At 33.7% G+C, this 15,657-nt stretch overlaps 4 protein-coding genes across 4 annotated transcripts; 3 read left to right on the forward strand and 1 right to left on the reverse strand.

The window, feature by feature from the left end:
- The first annotated feature begins 1,783 nt into the window (after positions 1-1,783).
- Positions 1,784-2,195, forward strand: LOC128864310 (histone H2B). Its single transcript, XM_054103913.1, has one exon. The coding sequence runs from the start codon at positions 1,823-1,825 to the stop codon at positions 2,192-2,194; it is 372 nt and encodes a 123-aa protein (XP_053959888.1). The 5' UTR covers positions 1,784-1,822; the 3' UTR covers position 2,195.
- A 2,708-nt stretch (positions 2,196-4,903) lies between these two features.
- On the reverse strand, positions 4,904-11,047 carry LOC128864640 (histone H4-like). The gene is made up of 2 exons (XM_054104397.1): positions 10,737-11,047; positions 4,904-5,248 (listed from the first exon to the last, which is right to left on the reverse strand). The coding sequence occupies exons 1-2, from the start codon at positions 10,995-10,997 to the stop codon at positions 4,904-4,906; spliced, it is 606 nt and encodes a 201-aa protein (XP_053960372.1). The 5' UTR covers positions 10,998-11,047.
- LOC128863438 (histone H2B) lies at positions 7,566-7,977 on the forward strand. Its single transcript, XM_054102597.1, has one exon. The coding sequence runs from the start codon at positions 7,605-7,607 to the stop codon at positions 7,974-7,976; it is 372 nt and encodes a 123-aa protein (XP_053958572.1). The 5' UTR covers positions 7,566-7,604; the 3' UTR covers position 7,977.
- Positions 11,048-13,347: 2,300 nt separating the features above from the next.
- Positions 13,348-13,759, forward strand: LOC128864313 (histone H2B). Its single transcript, XM_054103918.1, has one exon. The coding sequence runs from the start codon at positions 13,387-13,389 to the stop codon at positions 13,756-13,758; it is 372 nt and encodes a 123-aa protein (XP_053959893.1). The 5' UTR covers positions 13,348-13,386; the 3' UTR covers position 13,759.
- The last annotated feature ends 1,898 nt before the right edge of the window (positions 13,760-15,657 follow it).

Consider the following 15,657-nt stretch of genomic DNA (forward strand, 5'->3'; position numbering starts at 1 on the left):
AGTTCTGCTGTTATGGCTCTACAAGAAGCAAGTGAAGCATACTTGGTTGGTCTTTTTGAAGATACCAATTTGTGTGCCATCCATGCTAAGCGTGTTACAATTATGCCAAAAGATATTCAATTGGCTAGACGTATTCGTGGTGAACGTGCTTAAATCAATAAGAAAACTTACGAAAAAACGGTCCTTTTCAGGACCACAATTTGTTAAACGAAAAAGATGAAAAATTTTATTGAAATATTTATGCATATATATGGGCCTGTTCGTAAATGCAAAAATTGGCAACACCGCAACTCATAAGTGGTCGAAAATGCAACAATGCAGTATATTGTGCGCAAATAGTAGCAAAACACAAATCATAAAAATGGCTGATGCAACAGATGTGTGCTGATTAGCAGTGGCAGTGCAGAATAATCATATTATGCAGCGCAGTGATGAATTTACGAATAGCCTCTATGTGTAGATATTTTTGTGTTTTCGTAAATGTATGTAGTACATACCTATACAGTTCTTTATCTACTCCATATCGTTTCTACTCGTGTGCTTTTAAGTATAGTTGGCATGCATGTATACACGTTTATGTAGGTATATGCACACATAACCAGTTTATAAGCAGCAATTTTGGCGCAATTCGGTAATATGTATAAACATATAATACACCTAATGGGATGCCACGTTCTTTATTAAGAATATTAAATGAATAAGAAAACTATTAATATATAAAAAAAACGGTCCTTTTCGGGACCACAATTTGTTTAACGAAAAAGATCAAACATTTTGTTGGAATATTTATGCGTAAACATATATGATATTTTTGTGTTTTCGTTAATGTACGTAGTACAAACATACATATGCATTTCTTTATCTACTCCACATCATTTATACACGAGCGTTTTTTAGTACAGTCTGTAGGAATGTATACACATGTATGAATGAATATGTATACATAACCAGTTTATATGCCGCAGTTTTGGCGCAAATATACATGCGTCTATTCACATTCGATAATATGTATGAAAAAATAACACATTTAGTGAGAAATTATTTAAATCTCTTTGTAAATGTATTTTGTCGTCCTGAAAAGGACGGTTTGTTTGCGTCGGTATTTATAATTATAATTCGCCTATATTTTTCACTTTATGCTTTCTTTTCGGTCTTCTTTGGCAAAAGTACAGCTTGAATATTAGGCAAAACACCACCTTGAGCAATAGTTACGCCGGACAACAATTTATTCAATTCTTCATCGTTGCGAATGGCCAATTGTAAATGACGTGGGATGATTCTTGTCTTTTTGTTATCACGAGCAGCATTACCAGCCAATTCAAGAACTTCAGCTGCTAAATATTCCATAACTGCAGCTAGATAAACTGGAGCACCGGCACCAACACGCTCAGCATAATTGCCTTTGCGCAACAAACGATGAATACGACCAACTGGAAATTGAAGACCAGCACGATTTGAACGGGACTTTGCCTTTCCCTTAACTTTACCACCTTTACCGCGACCTGACATTTTCACTCTTATAGATTGTTCACTTCACTACACTAAAGAGCACTGTACTGTATTATACTCAATGTATAAGCACACTATTCACTGATACACAAAATGTGCGCTGCTTATATACTTTCTCGCTATGCTGAGCACCAACCCTTATACTGTGCTGTTGATCATCGTGCGTGTACTACTACTTCGTATTGTCTCGCCGAAGAGTTGGTCGGAAAATATACACTTAAGCCTGCACACGACACATGGTAGGTATAATAAGTGACAAATAGTGTGAGTGAAAATAAAATCATAAAATCATCAAAGTTGTGAAGAAATTAAAATGCCGCCAAAAACTAGTGGAAAAGCAGCAAAGAAAGCCGGTAAGGCTCAAAAGAATATTACTAAAAATGATAAGAAAAAGAAGCGTAAGAGGAAGGAAAGTTATGCTATCTACATCTATAAAGTGTTGAAACAAGTACATCCTGATACCGGTATTTCATCCAAGGCCATGAGCATTATGAATAGTTTTGTGAATGACATCTTTGAGCGCATTGCTGCGGAAGCGTCGCGTTTAGCTCACTATAACAAACGTTCAACCATCACCAGTCGCGAAATTCAAACTGCTGTACGTTTACTCTTGCCCGGTGAATTGGCCAAACATGCCGTCAGTGAAGGTACCAAAGCTGTTACCAAATATACCAGTTCCAAATAATTTTTCCAACTGAACTAATGGTATATAAATGATTGACCAAACAAGGCCCTTTTCAGGGCCACAAAATATAAATTAACAAAGAGAATGAGAAAATGTCTTCATTAATATCTCTACATACATACATATGTATGTATGTATGCACATTGAAATTAATTTTAAAATTCCTTAATATTGAAGAATACCAGAGCTATGTTCATATGGTTTCATTAGTCTATTAAATATGATATTGGTTTGTTGAACTACTTGGTTTTTAATTTTTAAATGTTTTCTACACACTGTAAGGAATAAATTCACTTTTGATCTTTTTGTTAAGAGATTTTGTAGCCCTGAAAAGGGCTTATTATTAATTAACCATGAGGTTCCGTTTGTAACTCACTTACAAACACCGTAAATTATTTACTTTTTACCTGCTGCTGTAGGTTTTTTTGCGGCTGGCTTTTTATTCGATGCAGACTTCTTGGATTTAGCAGCAGTTGCTTTTGCTTTAGCTGCTTTTGGCTTAGCAGTTGCAGATTTGGCTTTAGTTGGTTTCACTTTTAATGCACCACCCTTTTTTGCATCTTTCGCCTTAGCCTTTTCAGTTTTCTTCTTTTCAGCTGTTTTCTTACTGGCAACAGATTTTTTTACCTTTTTCTCACCACTTGCCGCCTTTTTGACTTTACTCAATGATTTTTTCTTTGATGCACCACTATCTGCTGCCTTCTTTTTAGCCTTAACCTTCTCTGCTGATTTTACGGCTTTTGATTTCAATTTTCCCTCGCTTGATTTACTAGCTGCAACTGATAGTTTGAATGAACCGGACGCACCTTTTCCTTTGGTTTGAATTAATTTGCCACTTGTAACAGCCGATTTCAAATAGCGTTTAATGAATGGTGCCAATTTTTGGGCATCACATTTGTATGTCGCACTAATATATTTCTTAATCGCCAAAAGTGATGAACCGCCACGTTCCTTTAAATTCTTAATTGATGCGTCGACCATTTGTTGTGTTGGTGGATGGGTAGGGGCAACCGACGGCTTTTTGGGTTTAGCTGCCTTAACCTTTTTGGCAACAACTTTTTTTTCAGCAATAGTAGCAGCAGTAGCTACTGGGGAGCTTACATTCACAACAGCAACTGAATCAGACATCTTTATTTATATATTGTAGATTAAAACCTCACTTTAAACACTTCACTCACTTTATGCACTGTACGCACTACACCAATAGAGCACTGGTAAATAAAGATAATTTCTGGAATTCAATATGTTGTTTAACTCGGTTTAAAATTTGAGAAGCAGAGCGAAAAGATGATAATCAAATTTTCACGTTCCAGTGCTATTTAGTGCTGCTATATGACAAACTTTAAGATTTATTTAATTCACTAAAATTCACTGAATTTACTAATTCAACAAATGAATATCTATAACGATAGTATGCATGTATCACTTCCATATCAATATACTTAAATTGGAATAAAGTCAATATTTTTCTTGTAACGAGTGTTTTAGTCGAAACTTTGTACTCAAAATATTACATTTTCGCTAGTTTTAGTCGATTTTCTTAAAACTCCTTAATATAAATCAATTATTACTATTGAAAATATAAAATATATCAAATTATCAATCATCTGAACAGTTTATTTTATATATTACTTAAAATAATATGCTTGAAAAAATAAAATTAAATATCTCCATGGTATCACCAGAGCAATTCTCAGTGGCGTTAGTTGGATGCATGAAATAATCCAATATTTTGATGAATATTGAAAACTTTAATTTTGGTTGAAATGAGTGATGGTAATGAAATAAATAAATTTCACTAATGTGAATTATTTTAATATAATATTTAATTTTTTTATATTAATGCAAATATTCACTAATCAATCGCATTTTTAAATATGTATATATATATATATATATATATATGTGTGCATACAAAATTTTTTATTTAATTAATTAAATATTATTTTACTTTATAAAAAAATTTAACTTTTTCTTTAAAAAGTTTGCAATATATGTCAAAGCAAGGTACAAAATTCCCATATGTACATACATACGTGCTTACATACACGTATACAACTTGTATGCTTGGCGAAGGCAAAAGGCAAAGGTAGTAAGAGTATGATTGTATTCCAAAGTTAAAGAAATAAATATAAATATGAAAATATAATTTTAACTACATATATATTTTTAAAAAGTTGTATTTATGTAGCGAAAAAAATTATTTAACAATTAAATATATCAGGCTAGAGGCCTGGGTGTTAAAATACAGCCATAATCTATTTAACACGTTCGCGGACACTTAAAAATTCAGGAAGCTGCAAAAATAGATAGGCAATTATTTTTGAAACTAGTTGTAATATCCTAAATCTGATTACACATGTATTATAACTGTAGTCAGAATATCGTATTTTAACTGTTATATGAAAGTACTTAATGAATCAAGTGGTCATTACTTTAAAATGTATATTAATTACAAAAACTTAAAGTTACATGAAATTAAATGAATAAAACTTGGCTTTAAAATTTGAATGCTATAGCATTCACGTCCGCGAACGTGTTAATTGTATAATGAGAATGTACATATGTACTCATGCACATCAAATATAGAATCACAACAGAATTGTGAGTTTGTTTAAAATTTTAATTGTACAAAATTTTGAATCTTTGTTAAAAGAATATTGTGGTCCTGAAAAGGACCGTTTTTTAAATATGTACGCAAGAAATTATTTAACCGCCGAAACCGTATAAAGTACGGCCTTGTCTCTTTAAAGCGTACACAACATCCATAGCTGTAACTGTTTTCCTTTTGGCATGTTCAGTATAGGTAACTGCATCACGGATAACATTCTCCAAAAATACTTTTAAAACACCACGAGTTTCTTCATATATCAAACCAGATATACGTTTTACACCACCACGACGAGCTAAACGTCGAATAGCTGGTTTAGTGATACCTTGGATGTTATCACGTAAAACTTTGCGATGGCGTTTGGCACCACCTTTTCCCAAACCTTTACCACCTTTGCCGCGACCAGTCATTTTTTGATATTTACTATTTGCACAAGTAAGAATTTAACACTTTAACACTGTAACACTTCACCACCAATGAAATAACAGAAGCGAGAGCACATCTATTTATACCAAAATCTCACAACTGCAATACCCAAGACAAAAGGTACACCATACATCTATCTCGCTTCAACACATGCCTACATAATACATGGACTTGTGAAACGTATTAGTTGAAATTGCTACTTAAGATGTGAACGTCATACAATTTGTTATAGGTACAGTGTACAGTGTTCTATAGTGTTCAAGTGTGAGAAAATAATAAAGTGAGTAGTGAAAAATGGCTCGTACAAAGCAAACAGCCCGAAAATCGACTGGTGGAAAGGCACCACGTAAACAATTGGCGACAAAAGCTGCACGCAAAAGTGCACCAGCAACTGGTGGAGTTAAAAAGCCACATCGTTATCGTCCAGGTACAGTGGCGTTGCGTGAGATTCGTCGCTATCAAAAGAGTACCGAATTATTGATACGCAAATTGCCATTCCAGCGCTTGGTTCGTGAAATAGCGCAAGATTTCAAAACTGATCTACGTTTCCAAAGTTCTGCTGTTATGGCTCTACAAGAAGCAAGTGAAGCATACTTGGTTGGTCTTTTTGAAGATACCAATTTGTGTGCCATCCATGCTAAGCGTGTTACAATTATGCCAAAAGATATTCAATTGGCTAGACGTATTCGTGGTGAACGTGCTTAAATCAATAAGAAAACTTACGAAAAAACGGTCCTTTTCAGGACCACAATTTGTTAAACGAAAAAGATGAAAAATTTTATTGAAATATTTATGCATATATATGGGCCTGTTCGTAAATGCAAAAATTGGCAACACCGCAACTCATAAGTGGTCGAAAATGCAACAATGCAGTATATTGTGCGCAAATAGTAGCAAAACACAAATCATAAAAATGGCTGATGCAACAGATGTGTGCTGATTAGCAGTGGCAGTGCAGAATAATCATATTATGCAGCGCAGTGATGAATTTACGAATAGCCTCTATGTGTAGATATTTTTGTGTTTTCGTAAATGTATGTACATAGTACATACCTATACAGTTCTTTATCTACTCCATATCGTTTCTACTCGTGTGCTTTTAAGTATAGTTGGCATGCATGTATACACGTTTATGTAGGTATATGCACACATAACCAGTTTATAAGCAGCAATTTTGGCGCAATTCGGTAATATGTATAAACATATAATACACCTAATGGGATGCCACGTTCTTTATTAAGAATATTAAATGAATAAGAAAACTATTATAAAAAAAACGGTCCTTTTCGGGACCACAATTTGTTTAACGAAAAAGATCAAACATTTTGTTGGAATATTTATGCGTAAACATATATGATATTTTTGTGTTTTCGTTAATGTACGTAGTACAAACATACATATGCATTTCTTTATCTACTCCACATCATTTATACACGAGCGTTTTTTAGTACAGTCTGTAGGAATGTATACACATGTATGAATGAATATGTATACATAACCAGTTTATATGCCGCAGTTTTGGCGCAAATATACATGCGTCTATTCACATTCGATAATATGTATGAAAAAATAACACATTTAGTGAGAAATTATTTAAATCTCTTTGTAAATGTATTTTGTCGTCCTGAAAAGGACGGTTTGTTTGCGTCGGTATTTATAATTATAATTCGCCTATATTTTTCACTTTATGCTTTCTTTTCGGTCTTCTTTGGCAAAAGTACAGCTTGAATATTAGGCAAAACACCACCTTGAGCAATAGTTACGCCGGACAACAATTTATTTAATTCTTCATCGTTGCGAATGGCCAATTGTAAATGACGTGGGATGATTCTTGTCTTTTTGTTATCACGAGCAGCATTACCAGCCAATTCAAGAACTTCAGCTGCTAAATATTCCATAACTGCAGCTAGATAAACTGGAGCACCGGCACCAACACGCTCAGCATAATTGCCTTTGCGCAACAAACGATGAATACGACCAACTGGAAATTGAAGACCAGCACGATTTGAACGGGACTTTGCCTTTCCCTTAACTTTACCACCTTTACCGCGACCTGACATTTTCACTCTTATAGATTGTTCACTTCACTACACTAAAGAGCACTGTACTGTATTATACTCAATGTATAAGCACACTATTCACTGATACACAAAATGTGCGCTGCTTATATACTTTCTCGCTATGCTGAGCACCAACCCTTATACTGTGCTGTTGATCATCGTGCGTGTACTACTACTTCGTATTGTCTCGCCGAAGAGTTGGTCGGAAAATATACACTTAAGCCTGCACACGACACATGGTAGGTATAATAAGTGACAAATAGTGTGAGTGAAAATAAAATCATAAAATCATCAAAGTTGTGAAGAAATTAAAATGCCGCCAAAAACTAGTGGAAAAGCAGCAAAGAAAGCCGGTAAGGCTCAAAAGAATATTACTAAAAATGATAAGAAAAAGAAGCGTAAGAGGAAGGAAAGTTATGCTATCTACATCTATAAAGTGTTGAAACAAGTACATCCTGATACCGGTATTTCATCCAAGGCCATGAGCATTATGAATAGTTTTGTGAATGACATCTTTGAGCGCATTGCTGCGGAAGCGTCGCGTTTAGCTCACTATAACAAACGTTCAACCATCACCAGTCGCGAAATTCAAACTGCTGTACGTTTACTCTTGCCCGGTGAATTGGCCAAACATGCCGTCAGTGAAGGTACCAAAGCTGTTACCAAATATACCAGTTCCAAATAATTTTTCCAACTGAACTAATGGTATATAAATGATTGACCAAACAAGGCCCTTTTCAGGGCCACAAAATATAAATTAACAAAGAGAATGAGAAAATGTCTTCATTAATATCTCTACATACATACATATGTATGTATGTATGCACATTGAAATTAATTTTAAAATTCCTTAATATTGAAGAATACCAGAGCTATGTTCATATGGTTTCATTAGTCTATTAAATATGATATTGGTTTGTTGAACTACTTGGTTTTTAATTTTTAAATGTTTTCTACACACTGTAAGGAATAAATTCACTTTTGATCTTTTTGTTAAGAGATTTTGTAGCCCTGAAAAGGGCTTATTATTAATTAACCATGAGGTTCCGTTTGTAACTCACTTACAAACACCGTAAATTATTTACTTTTTACCTGCTGCTGTAGGTTTTTTTGCGGCTGGCTTTTTATTCGATGCAGACTTCTTGGATTTAGCAGCAGTTGCTTTTGCTTTAGCTGCTTTTGGCTTAGCAGTTGCAGATTTGGCTTTAGTTGGTTTCACTTTTAATGCACCACCCTTTTTTGCATCTTTCGCCTTAGCCTTTTCAGTTTTCTTCTTTTCAGCTGTTTTCTTACTGGCAACAGATTTTTTTACCTTTTTCTCACCACTTGCCGCCTTTTTGACTTTACTCAATGATTTTTTCTTTGATGCACCACTATCTGCTGCCTTCTTTTTAGCCTTAACCTTCTCTGCTGATTTTACGGCTTTTGATTTCAATTTTCCCTCGCTTGATTTACTAGCTGCAACTGATAGTTTGAATGAACCGGACGCACCTTTTCCTTTGGTTTGAATTAATTTGCCACTTGTAACAGCCGATTTCAAATAGCGTTTAATGAATGGTGCCAATTTTTGGGCATCACATTTGTATGTCGCACTAATATATTTCTTAATCGCCAAAAGTGATGAACCGCCACGTTCCTTTAAATTCTTAATTGATGCGTCGACCATTTGTTGTGTTGGTGGATGGGTAGGGGCAACCGACGGCTTTTTGGGTTTAGCTGCCTTAACCTTTTTGGCAACAACTTTTTTTTCAGCAATAGTAGCAGCAGTAGCTACTGGGGAGCTTACATTCACAACAGCAACTGAATCAGACATCTTTATTTATATATTGTAGATTAAAACCTCACTTTAAACACTTCACTCACTTTATGCACTGTACGCACTACACCAATAGAGCACTGGTAAATAAAGATAATTTCTGGAATTCAATATGTTGTTTAACTCGGTTTAAAATTTGAGAAGCAGAGCGAAAAGATGATAATCAAATTTTCACGTTCCAGTGCTATTTAGTGCTGCTATATGACAAACTTTAAGATTTATTTAATTCACTAAAATTCACTGAATTTACTAATTCAACAAATGAATATCTATAACGATAGTATGCATGTATCACTTCCATATCAATATACTTAAATTGGAATAAAGTCAATATTTTTCTTGTAACGAGTGTTTTAGTCGAAACTTTGTACTCAAAATATTACATTTTCGCTAGTTTTAGTCGATTTTCTTAAAACTCCTTAATATAAATCAATTATTACTATTGAAAATATAAAATATATCAAATTATCAATCATCTGAACAGTTTATTTTATATATTACTTAAAATAATATGCTTGAAAAAATAAAATTAAATATCTCCATGGTATCACCAGAGCAATTCTCAGTGGCGTTAGTTGGATGCATGAAATAATCCAATATTTTGATGAATATTGAAAACTTTAATTTTGGTTGAAATGAGTGATGGTAATGAAATAAATAAATTTCACTAATGTGAATTATTTTAATATAATATTTAATTTTTTTATATTAATGCAAATATTCACTAATCAATCGCATTTTTAAATATGTATATATATATATATATATATATATGTGTGCATACAAAATTTTTTATTTAATTAATTAAATATTATTTTACTTTATAAAAAAATTTAACTTTTTCTTTAAAAAGTTTGCAATATATGTCAAAGCAAGGTACAAAATTCCCATATGTACATACATACGTGCTTACATACACGTATACAACTTGTATGCTTGGCGAAGGCAAAAGGCAAAGGTAGTAAGAGTATGATTGTATTCCAAAGTTAAAGAAATAAATATAAATATGAAAATATAATTTTAACTACATATATATTTTTAAAAAGTTGTATTTATGTAGCGAAAAAAATTATTTAACAATTAAATATATCAGGCTAGAGGCCTGGGTGTTAAAATACAGCCATAATCTATTTAACACGTTCGCGGACACTTAAAAATTCAGGAAGCTGCAAAAATAGATAGGCAATTATTTTTGAAACTAGTTGTAATATCCTAAATCTGATTACACATGTATTATAACTGTAGTCAGAATATCGTATTTTAACTGTTATATGAAAGTACTTAATGAATCAAGTGGTCATTACTTTAAAATGTATATTAATTACAAAAACTTAAAGTTACATGAAATTAAATGAATAAAACTTGGCTTTAAAATTTGAATGCTATAGCATTCACGTCCGCGAACGTGTTAATTGTATAATGAGAATGTACATATGTACTCATGCACATCAAATATAGAATCACAACAGAATTGTGAGTTTGTTTAAAATTTTAATTGTACAAAATTTTGAATCTTTGTTAAAAGAATATTGTGGTCCTGAAAAGGACCGTTTTTTAAATATGTACGCAAGAAATTATTTAACCGCCGAAACCGTATAAAGTACGGCCTTGTCTCTTTAAAGCGTACACAACATCCATAGCTGTAACTGTTTTCCTTTTGGCATGTTCAGTATAGGTAACTGCATCACGGATAACATTCTCCAAAAATACTTTTAAAACACCACGAGTTTCTTCATATATCAAACCAGATATACGTTTTACACCACCACGACGAGCTAAACGTCGAATAGCTGGTTTAGTGATACCTTGGATGTTATCACGTAAAACTTTGCGATGGCGTTTGGCACCACCTTTTCCCAAACCTTTACCACCTTTGCCGCGACCAGTCATTTTTTGATATTTACTATTTGCACAAGTAAGAATTTAACACTTTAACACTGTAACACTTCACCACCAATGAAATAACAGAAGCGAGAGCACATCTATTTATACCAAAATCTCACAACTGCAATACCCAAGACAAAAGGTACACCATACATCTATCTCGCTTCAACACATGCCTACATAATACATGGACTTGTGAAACGTATTAGTTGAAATTGCTACTTAAGATGTGAACGTCATACAATTTGTTATAGGTACAGTGTACAGTGTTCTATAGTGTTCAAGTGTGAGAAAATAATAAAGTGAGTAGTGAAAAATGGCTCGTACAAAGCAAACAGCCCGAAAATCGACTGGTGGAAAGGCACCACGTAAACAATTGGCGACAAAAGCTGCACGCAAAAGTGCACCAGCAACTGGTGGAGTTAAAAAGCCACATCGTTATCGTCCAGGTACAGTGGCGTTGCGTGAGATTCGTCGCTATCAAAAGAGTACCGAATTATTGATACGCAAATTGCCATTCCAGCGCTTGGTTCGTGAAATAGCGCAAGATTTCAAAACTGATCTACGTTTCCAAAGTTCTGCTGTTATGGCTCTACAAGAAGCAAGTGAAGCATACTTGGTTGGTCTTTTTGAAGATACCAATTTGTGTGCCATCCATGCTAAGCGTGTTACAATTATGCCAAAAGATATTCAATTGGCTAGACGTATTCGTGGTGAACGTGCTTAAATCAATAAGAAAACTTACGAAAAAACGGTCCTTTTCAGGACCACAATTTGTTAAACGAAAAAGATGAAAAATTTTATTGAAATATTTATGCATATATATGGGCCTGTTCGTAAATGCAAAAATTGGCAACACCGCAACTCATAAGTGGTCGAAAATGCAACAATGCAGTATATTGTGCGCAAATAGTAGCAAAACACAAATCATAAAAATGGCTGATGCAACAGATGTGTGCTGATTAGCAGTGGCAGTGCAGAATAATCATATTATGCAGCGCAGTGATGAATTTACGAATAGCCTCTATGTGTAGATATTTTTGTGTTTTCGTAAATGTATGTACATAGTACATACCTATACAGTTCTTTATCTACTCCATATCGTTTCTACTCGTGTGCTTTTAAGTATAGTTGGCATGCATGTATACACGTTTATGTAGGTATATGCACACATAACCAGTTTATAAGCAGCAATTTTGGCGCAATTCGGTAATATGTATAAACATATAATACACCTAATGGGATGCCACGTTCTTTATTAAGAATATTAAATGAATAAGAAAACTATTATAAAAAAAACGGTCCTTTTCGGGACCACAATTTGTTTAACGAAAAAGATCAAACATTTTGTTGGAATATTTATGCGTAAACATATATGATATTTTTGTGTTTTCGTTAATGTACGTAGTACAAACATACATATGCATTTCTTTATCTACTCCACATCATTTATACACGAGCGTTTTTTAGTACAGTCTGTAGGAATGTATACACATGTATGAATGAATATGTATACATAACCAGTTTATATGCCGCAGTTTTGGCGCAAATATACATGCGTCTATTCACATTCGATAATATGTATGAAAAAATAACACATTTAGTGAGAAATTATTTAAATCTCTTTGTAAATGTATTTTGTCGTCCTGAAAAGGACGGTTTGTTTGCGTCGGTATTTATAATTATAATTCGCCTATATTTTTCACTTTATGCTTTCTTTTCGGTCTTCTTTGGCAAAAGTACAGCTTGAATATTAGGCAAAACACCACCTTGAGCAATAGTTACGCCGGACAACAATTTATTTAATTCTTCATCGTTGCGAATGGCCAATTGTAAATGACGTGGGATGATTCTTGTCTTTTTGTTATCACGAGCAGCATTACCAGCCAATTCAAGAACTTCAGCTGCTAAATATTCCATAACTGCAGCTAGATAAACTGGAGCACCGGCACCAACACGCTCAGCATAATTGCCTTTGCGCAACAAACGATGAATACGACCAACTGGAAATTGAAGACCAGCACGATTTGAACGGGACTTTGCCTTTCCCTTAACTTTACCACCTTTACCGCGACCTGACATTTTCACTCTTATAGATTGTTCACTTCACTACACTAAAGAGCACTGTACTGTATTATACTCAATGTATAAGCACACTATTCACTGATACACAAAATGTGCGCTGCTTATATACTTTCTCGCTATGCTGAGCACCAACCCTTATACTGTGCTGTTGATCATCGTGCGTGTACTACTACTTCGTATTGTCTCGCCGAAGAGTTGGTCGGAAAATATACACTTAAGCCTGCACACGACACATGGTAGGTATAATAAGTGACAAATAGTGTGAGTGAAAATAAAATCATAAAATCATCAAAGTTGTGAAGAAATTAAAATGCCGCCAAAAACTAGTGGAAAAGCAGCAAAGAAAGCCGGTAAGGCTCAAAAGAATATTACTAAAAATGATAAGAAAAAGAAGCGTAAGAGGAAGGAAAGTTATGCTATCTACATCTATAAAGTGTTGAAACAAGTACATCCTGATACCGGTATTTCATCCAAGGCCATGAGCATTATGAATAGTTTTGTGAATGACATCTTTGAGCGCATTGCTGCGGAAGCGTCGCGTTTAGCTCACTATAACAAACGTTCAACCATCACCAGTCGCGAAATTCAAACTGCTGTACGTTTACTCTTGCCCGGTGAATTGGCCAAACATGCCGTCAGTGAAGGTACCAAAGCTGTTACCAAATATACCAGTTCCAAATAATTTTTCCAACTGAACTAATGGTATATAAATGATTGACCAAACAAGGCCCTTTTCAGGGCCACAAAATATAAATTAACAAAGAGAATGAGAAAATGTCTTCATTAATATCTCTACATACATACATATGTATGTATGTATGCACATTGAAATTAATTTTAAAATTCCTTAATATTGAAGAATACCAGAGCTATGTTCATATGGTTTCATTAGTCTATTAAATATGATATTGGTTTGTTGAACTACTTGGTTTTTAATTTTTAAATGTTTTCTACACACTGTAAGGAATAAATTCACTTTTGATCTTTTTGTTAAGAGATTTTGTAGCCCTGAAAAGGGCTTATTATTAATTAACCATGAGGTTCCGTTTGTAACTCACTTACAAACACCGTAAATTATTTACTTTTTACCTGCTGCTGTAGGTTTTTTTGCGGCTGGCTTTTTATTCGATGCAGACTTCTTGGATTTAGCAGCAGTTGCTTTTGCTTTAGCTGCTTTTGGCTTAGCAGTTGCAGATTTGGCTTTAGTTGGTTTCACTTTTAATGCACCACCCTTTTTTGCATCTTTCGCCTTAGCCTTTTCAGTTTTCTTCTTTTCAGCTGTTTTCTTACTGGCAACAGATTTTTTTACCTTTTTCTCACCACTTGCCGCCTTTTTGACTTTACTCAATGATTTTTTCTTTGATGCACCACTATCTGCTGCCTTCTTTTTAGCCTTAACCTTCTCTGCTGATTTTACGGCTTTTGATTTCAATTTTCCCTCGCTTGATTTACTAGCTGCAACTGATAGTTTGAATGAACCGGACGCACCTTTTCCTTTGGTTTGAATTAATTTGCCACTTGTAACAGCCGATTTCAAATAGCGTTTAATGAATGGTGCCAATTTTTGGGCATCACATTTGTATGTCGCACTAATATATTTCTTAATCGCCAAAAGTGATGAACCGCCACGTTCCTTTAAATTCTTAATTGATGCGTCGACCATTTGTTGTGTTGGTGGATGGGTAGGGGCAACCGACGGCTTTTTGGGTTTAGCTGCCTTAACCTTTTTGGCAACAACTTTTTTTTCAGCAATAGTAGCAGCAGTAGCTACTGGGGAGCTTACATTCACAACAGCAACTGAATCAGACATCTTTATTTATATATTGTAGATTAAAACCTCACTTTAAACACTTCACTCACTTTATGCACTGTACGCACTACACCAATAGAGCACTGGTAAATAAAGATAATTTCTGGAATTCAATATGTTGTTTAACTCGGTTTAAAATTTGAGAAGCAGAGCGAAAAGATGATAATCAAATTTTCACGTTCCAGTGCTATTTAGTGCTGCTATATGACAAACTTTAAGATTTATTTAATTCACTAAAATTCACTGAATTTACTAATTCAACAAATGAATATCTATAACGATAGTATGCATGTATCACTTCCATATCAATATACTTAAATTGGAATAAAGTCAATATTTTTCTTGTAACGAGTGTTTTAGTCGAAACTTTGTACTCAAAATATTACATTTTCGCTAGTTTTAGTCGATTTTCTTAAAACTCCTTAATATAAATCAATTATTACTATTGAAAATATAAAATATATCAAATTATCAATCATCTGAACAGTTTATTTTATATATTACTTAAAATAATATGCTTGAAAAAATAAAATTAAATATCTCCATGGTATCACCAGAGCAATTCTCAGTGGCGTTAGTTGGATGCATGAAATAATCCAATATTTTGATGAATATTGAAAACTTTAATTTTGGTTGAAATGAGTGATGGTAATGAAATAAATAAATTTCACTAATGTGAATTATTTTAATATAATATTTAATTTTTTTATATTAATGCAAATATTCACTAATCAATCGCATTTTTAAATATGTATATATATATATATATAT

Source organism: Anastrepha ludens, chromosome 5, assembly GCF_028408465.1.
Source record: "Anastrepha ludens isolate Willacy chromosome 5, idAnaLude1.1, whole genome shotgun sequence".
Lineage (NCBI taxonomy): Eukaryota > Metazoa > Arthropoda > Insecta > Diptera > Tephritidae > Anastrepha > Anastrepha ludens.

Bases quoted from the DNA above. Each gene is read 5' to 3' on its own strand.
- LOC128864313 (XM_054103918.1), top strand. From the start codon at position 13,387: ATGCCGCCAAAAACTAGTGGAAAAGCAGCAAAGAAAGCCGGTAAGGCT.
- LOC128864310 (XM_054103913.1), top strand. From the start codon at position 1,823: ATGCCGCCAAAAACTAGTGGAAAAGCAGCAAAGAAAGCCGGTAAGGCT.
- LOC128864640 (XM_054104397.1), bottom strand. From the start codon at position 10,997: ATGACTGGTCGCGGCAAAGGTGGTAAAGGTTTGGGAAAAGGTGGTGCC. The intron at 5,249-10,736 runs GTGTACGCTTTA...TTAAAGTGTTAA, and splicing joins CAGTTACAGCTATGGATGTT to ATTCTTACTTGTGCAAATAG.
- LOC128863438 (XM_054102597.1), top strand. From the start codon at position 7,605: ATGCCGCCAAAAACTAGTGGAAAAGCAGCAAAGAAAGCCGGTAAGGCT.